Below are 7484 nucleotides of genomic sequence, written 5' to 3'. Positions count from 1 at the left end.
GGGATTGTAATTATGTTCAAATACCGTAGCCATTTAGGATGTAACCGAATTTGCACTAGTGATCTACATTTGAGATTAATAATATTTTGTGGCAGGTAAGCATATAAACAAATAGAAAACAATTGTATATAATACTTACTCCTACAAAGGAGAATGCTAATCCTATAGTGTAAATTACATTATAATGTACATATAAATGATGCAGATTAAAGCGTGAGTCAATATAGAGTTATCATATATGAAGTCACAGATTTAGACTTTTAAGCCAGAAGTCTTTCTACGTCTCTACGTGGCTTTCCTTTATAAATATAAATAGTAGATCAATTTATTCAGACTTTATGGTCCATTATGATTCAGCTACTAATAAGATCCTAACTCATAGTTGATTTTAGAAACATTTTGAGGCGTTAACAAAGGACCTCACAGACCGTCTCAAATATAGAATTTCAAAATATAATCTCCTTTATCAACTGCAAAGATTGGTTTTCAAATTGATATTGTCGGATGTGCGGTACGAAATGGCGATTGTAGGCTACTTATACAATAGATGAAGCTCTTTGCATTTTAATAATATCATTTTGCGTTATCTCAAGAATTTGCTTAATTTTGTTAATTTCTTAAAATTATTGTGATTATGTAAAAATTATAAAAACTCAGTACTCACGCGCATAATTCCGCTTTGACCATTTGACGCGCAGTGTTGGCCTCATTCACCACAAACATCCAGTTTCCTTTGCTATTTAGAGCGGCCTGTGGAGTGATGAATTGTGAAGTGGTCTGACAGAGAGTTGAGCGACCAGGACTTTGACGCTTAGAACGTGAATTACTGTCTTCCTTGTTCACGCCGACAATGTCCAAGAGATCCATATTGAGAGAAACATCTCGAGATGTGGTAGGCTTTTCACCTTCAGTTTCAGTGTCTTTCGTGTTGTTTACTTTCGTTTTATCTGCAGCCGTTAGAGGATTGCTATCTGCAGCACTAGTGTAACCATGACTGATGTCACGCACAATGCGCTTCAGCCAATAAGTCGGATTATTTGGCGTACTTTTTAGATTGCCATGAAATGGATTCACTTGATTTTTATTCAAATTCAAACGTGAACCACTAGTGCCGTAGAAGAGAAAGCTAAATAAAATGAAAGTAGAAGTCATTTGAATAGAATATTGGAATAATCAACTAGAATTTTTAAATCTTTACTAGTCATCACTCACGTTGGTTGTTCAGTTGTTGGCTGCTTAGAATAAGACCGGTAAGAGTCGTCACTATATTTACCGCCGCCAACACCACCCAGTGGTGGTGTTATATATTTATAGCCGCTGAAGTCATTAGCGTTACCATTGTAATGTCGCTGCGGGAAAATGTATGCGGGATCATAGAAAACTGGAGTCTCATGCCACGCCACTGATGCAAAATCATCCCATGTCTCATCTACGAGCAGATTTTTGGCTTCGAAGCCCCATTTGTGTACGAGATGCTTGATGAGATATCTGAAAGTAGGAGATTTATTAAAATTTTTAATTAAATTATTTGCGTGCGTTTTTATTCGGAATCATTAGAGGCACTTCAAACACTTAAACTTTCTTTTCACTCAAAATTTATTTTATTTGAACTCCATTAAAAAGTATGGGTTCGGTTAGATAATGTGAGGAAGTTGCTTTCTGTTGGCAGAAAGTGCGTACATAAATCTCGGCTGATGAATTCAATTGTCGACACGCGCAGCATTAAAACAAGACGCGCTTACATCACGGCGTGAAGTGTGTCTTCGAGTTTTTTCTTTTTTTTTTTTGGTAGCAACCATCAATGACTTAAATTCCAGCGAAGCCACTTGCCACAAAATGCAATTGTTTTCAGCCACATGAGAAAATTTTTGGGGTTTTGTAATCTGAGATTATCTGCCGCTTGTTCAGTTGATTTCGTTTCGAAAATAAGTCAGTGACTTGCTATTGTTGCTGAGCTTGGAATCAACAATTCATAATTACGAACGAGTTGCTCTAAGTAAAAAAATGTGTAAAGTGCATAATTACATACTCGCTTGTACCTAAAATCACAGCGAATTGGAAGATTTATGATGTACCTCACTTTAATGTGACCGACTGCCCGAGTGCCCGACTGCTCGACTGCCTGAGTATCTGAGTATCTCAGTATGTGATGTAACAGTTGAGGTGGTTTTTTTTAGTGACCTAAAGTGCTGTGTTTCACTTTCAGTGCGTTAACTTATGATGTGAGATCAACCTTAATTGTTACAAATATTTTTTGTGTAATGGCAGTTTCATTGGATTTATCTCACATCAACGGAAATTGGTAAAAGTTTAACTTATTTCAAATCTAATATATAAAACCACAGAATTATAAGGAAAAAAAAATTAAACAAAATATTTCATATCTAATACATAATGAATTTGTTTCATACACACAAATAACAATCTAAAGCTTAGACTGTCATCCATTCTCTTTAAACGGGATCACTATTAAAAAAGTACGATTAATCTATGTTCATCTTTAATGCAGTTTTCGATTAGTACATCTGGAGTAACTTTTCAATCAAGATTTACTTTCAGTGCAATTATAAGTTCCGATTGGTAAATCTTGAGCGAAATGTATAACACTTGAGTGTAATTTATAACACTTGAGATTTATTTATAACATTTTAGATATTTTTTTAGAGTAGTAAGATCACCCCGAAATTAACAGCTGCGTTATATGATTTAATTTTACAGGTGAAATGTAATTTGATTCGACATATGTTTTGTTAAAAAAATATAAATGTCCACTAAGATAACTACAAAAATTTTAGATTAATCTAAAAATGTTCAATTGGGCAACTAAATTTGATATATCGAGAGTAAATCTAAATTGAATCTAAATAGACCAAATGAAAATGCCTTAACACTAACTATTCAAAGGACAAAGCATATAATTAGTGTTTAGTAAAAATAGCAGAGTATATGGATTTGTTATATCTACGCGATTTCCTATTCACGGGTATATCGTTTTGGCAAAGTATATTAGTAGTGAAAAGAATATTTTGCTCTCATTCTCTAATAATTCATATTAACAACAATAAGTAGCTAGATAGGTAAAAATGGCTATCGATTACATAGTGTGGCAGACGATACATTTAAGCACTGTAAAATCCCTTTGGGATTATAGCTAGTGCTCAATTAAAATCAGGATATAGCATCGCGCTAATTAGGCATTTGTCGCGCATAAGCACGTCTATTCCCACTGTGTGCCCAATCTCGAGCTCTATCTGCCATGCTTTCGCCCATCTTTTTATTTGCCACACTGCACACACCAACTTCCGCCTAATGGACATTTGGATCCATACGTTTGAAGTGGCTAGGTTTCTCCATCTGAATCCGGGTTGATTTCTATTTAAAACCCACCCATTCTCAATCCAGCCTTCTTCTTGATTCCCCCTCTTCTAATTCCTTTCTACCCTAATGTCCTTCTGCTCTGAATCAGTCAGCTCCTATTTCCACATAACCCGTGTATTCGTCTTGTAAGTCCTGTCAGATTAGTTGCTATAAGATCCCAGCGGGTTATAACAACAATAACAACATACAATTAAGCTAAATTGACTCATTGTGTTACCACATGATCCCGGCAGAATCTCTAAAATTTAAGTTTCACTAAACTATTGTGTTGCTGTGAACAATCGCAATAGCATTTGTAATGAAAAGCTGACAACATAATGTGTGACAGAAAATATTATCAGTGAAAGGACCAGTTGGTCAATTATTTGAGAGCTCTCGGTACTACTAACGGCGGCAGAAAGCCACTGAACAGACTGATTGGCGGATGTTATTTGACACGGCAATTAAGTAAGTAAGTATTAGAGAATATTTTTGATTGAATGTAATATATATTCTTGGAGCATGATGGCCTGCTAGTCAGTGTTCGGTACTGACATCTAATAAACATTAATGATAAGAACAATTTTTAACTTGATGTGACCATGACTGTCTGTATAACATGTCTCTTACAGTAATCTTTGATGAAGTTTAATATGTGAAATTTCTCAAAAACTATTGATAATTGACTTAATATGTTTATATCCGATATAAATTGCTTTTATCCATTATCTTTTTATGACAACACAGTCTTAGTAGCATTAAAGATCCATTAGTCATCGTCATCGTATTTTCTATCTATACATAGTACCATTAGACGATGTCAACAAAATACAGCTAATATGGGCTTAGTATGCCTAAAGTGTGACAAATTTATGGTCTTTGGCATAGAAAACGTACACCTACAGACAATACCTACAACAAGTTTTTCGTAAGTCTAAGCTTAAGAGTGAGCAAAGCTCTTAATGCCATTATTCGACAATAAAGTATGGTTATTGTTTTTGCCCGGCATAATTTAAGCATTGGGCACAACATTTTCGTAGTTTGTGGGCTTAGACACATACCTATTTTGAAGACATGGAAAAATGCATAGCAAAGGTTAAAATACGCATTTAAGTAGCAAAGTGCATTCTTGTCTCTTGTTATGACTAAAAATAGCCCAAAGCAATCTGGAAATGTTACTAAAAAGCGTTAAAAGCGTTGTCTACATAGGCCGAGTTTGGCACCAAATCGTGGCTTGGGCAACTCATTCATGTCACGTGCCATTTGCCGTTGGTGTTTGGGTCGGGCTCGGCGTATGACCGGCAGCAAAACTCATAAAATTATACAAAAATTTAAATTGAAAAATGAAATTTTGAAAAAAAGAAATATTTTGTCTCCGCATTTCTTTATGAATTTATTAAAAAAAAAAAAAACAAAAATAATATTATTTAACCTGACTTTGGTTAAATCACATTAAAAGCACTGAGACAAATTTGTCTTGAAAATATGGCTATGTTGGCGCCAAAGTGCGACTTCTTCGAATTATGCGACGAAAATTAAAAGAAAAATTTATGTTTAAGCTTTGTGTAAGACTAAGTTTTCGAGTGTTATTTTTCAGAGATATGTAAAGAAAGCTTTTAGTTGATATTATTTTACCAAAACCCATTGAAATTAAGCAATAAATGCATTTAAATCCAACTGATGATGCGTTAATGATGTGTGTCTTTATATTCAATGATGTTGCTAGCCACTTTTTGTATATTTTTTAAACAAAACTATATCTTCTAATTAAAATTGAATAGAAATTGAACTCGTTTGGGAAAAATTATTTCCTTATTTAGATATAAACACAATTTTTAATTGTTCCACTAAAGACACTTTAAGACTGGAATGAGACATAAAAGATCACCCAATCAGCACTTAAATCAGTCTCAGATCAGTCCAAATGTTATCAGTGCAAGCAAATAAATTTTAACGTCTCTTTTAATTAATAAAACTCAGTTTAAACAATAAAAAATCGTATAAATAAAAACAAAACACACTCATACGCTACGTTCGCCTGCAGTAGACATGCAAGTTTCGGTTGATTAATTAGCTAATTAGTAGCAAAACTACACACATGCCTTCTATGCTAATTTAAATAAATCGATTTTATTTGTCGTACAACTGCAAAATATCACAACAAATCTTCTGAGCCAAGCTCAGCTCAACTGAACTGAGCTGAACTGCGCTGAACTGCGCTGGGCTAAGCTGAGCTGAACTGAGCTGAGCTTAGAGTGCTGAACATGGCTAAACATTAGACCAAATCGAGTTAGAAAAAAGCGTCATTATTTAAGCAAAAAGAAATCAATAATTATAAGGCAAATGACTAGAGCTGTCAATTCAAGTTTATTGGGTCAAGGAATTCCTTAGCTTACGGCGCATACAGCTTAGATACAAGATACAACTAAGTTAAGATACAATTCAAAGCAGCCAAAAAGATTGCAGAGCAAAGCTGCGCTTGAATTTTATGCAAATTAGTTCAAGTCTAACGCTTATTTTTAATTTTTTTTTTTTTTCAATTTTGTATCTGAAAACATTATACAATGTGCTCAACTTGTTTCTTAGTCTAAGACTAACGTTTCGCTTTTGTTGCCCAAACTTCTTTTGGCCAATAACTGGTTTAAGCCATTTAACGTTCCGTACAGAAAACTGTTAAACTGATGTGGCTTTTAGCATTTTCAACCTTTTTCTCAAGTTTATAGATACACGCCGCACTGAAATGCTTTCGATTTCATTTTCAAGTTTGTCTGTTTTCTGTTTTTGCTGTACTTACGTTGGATAATTGTCGACATGTTCGCAATATGTTTTTCCCGGTCTGGCACATGAGGGCGTGTGACCCGGAGGTGCTGGCAAAAATTGACATGGTGGTGCTCCATAGAGACCGCATGGGGGTGAACTAAGTGCTGATGAAGTATAAACTAATATCTGTAAGAAAAATATATAAATTCTATTAATATATTTGATAAATGAAGACGTATGTGTTTATATTAATATGGTTAGGTTAGGTTATACCGGTGATCCCTAGTGGATCCACTTAGGTCTATTGGCCCATTGTGATGCCATATAAAATTAATAAAAACCTCAGGGTTTAAAACCACCTAGAACCTTTTGCGAAGCATAAAATGCTATTTAAAGCCAGATCGTGTAACTGGTCCAGGTCCTCAAGGAAGGTGGCTCCTAAGGTACTAAATCGCCGACGTGCATGACCTGGACAAAAACACAAAAGATGAGATGCGCTCTCATCGTCCTCCCCACAGCTACGACAGATTTGGTTGAAAGGAAGACCTAGTCTTCTAGCATGGTTCCCTAGTTTACAGTGTCCTGTAGTCAACCCTACCAGAAGACCAATGTCCTTGCGGGAGATCTCAATTAGAGTTTTCGATTTCCTTTTATCGGAAAGTGGCCAGATTGCATACAGATGTCTACATATCGTTGAGTCTTCCCATCTTTTGTTAAAAGTATTAGTGCAGAAAGAACTCAATAACAATTTACATGACGTTAGCGATATGCCCAGATAGTCTAGGTGCTCCGAGTATGGTTCTGAAGCACCCTTTCTGGCTAACTCATCTGCTTTGCAATTTCCGAAAATATCCCTATGGCCGGGAACCCAATGTGTAGCAGTCAAGAACCGTCCTAGATGTTAATTGGACCGAACTCAAGGACTTTAATGCAGCTTGACTGTCTGATAGTATGTATATATTCCTGCCAAATATATCATCTACATTCAAACAAGCTATAGCTTCACTGATGGCGACTTATATTGATATAGAAAATGAAAAAAAAAGTAAGGGTTAGCTTTGTCGATACTTTATATATAAAAAATAGGAAGAACATTGCCTATTCAAAATATTTTTAATTTTTTTCTTATCAACTAATCATTCAATCCTGGGTTGAACATAAACTTTAGAATACTGCTATATATCTATAACCAGTGAAGTAACGTAAATTAATGTTGTTTATGATTGGTAAATCTGGATTCAATCTAGATTTACTCTTGATCTGCGATATTGTGATGCCCAATCGAACGTTATCTAACATTTTTGTAATTGTATTAGTGGGCATTAATATTAAGTGTAACTTTTTCAATTGAGAATCACATTTAGTGC

At 34.9% G+C, this 7484-nt stretch overlaps 1 protein-coding gene across 1 annotated transcript in view; it reads right to left on the bottom strand.

Moving 5' to 3' along the window:
• Positions 1 to 660: 660 nt before the first annotated feature.
• Positions 661 to 7484, bottom strand: part of LOC119680204 (protein spaetzle 5-like) — an 8753-nt gene continuing 1929 nt past the window's right edge. The window contains exons 2-4 of the mRNA XM_038092906.1: positions 6152 to 6325; positions 1213 to 1488; positions 661 to 1126 (exon numbers count right to left, since the gene is read on the bottom strand). Coding sequence (XP_037948834.1) covers positions 661 to 1126; positions 1213 to 1488; positions 6152 to 6325 — 916 coding nt within the window. The remainder of the gene's footprint in view (positions 1127 to 1212; positions 1489 to 6151; positions 6326 to 7484) is intronic.

Source organism: Teleopsis dalmanni, chromosome 1, assembly GCF_002237135.1.
Source record: "Teleopsis dalmanni isolate 2A chromosome 1, ASM223713v2, whole genome shotgun sequence".
Taxonomy (NCBI): domain Eukaryota; kingdom Metazoa; phylum Arthropoda; class Insecta; order Diptera; family Diopsidae; genus Teleopsis; species Teleopsis dalmanni.
Note: the sequence above shows the minus strand (reverse complement) of the source record. Positions and strands in the feature narration are given on the sequence as shown.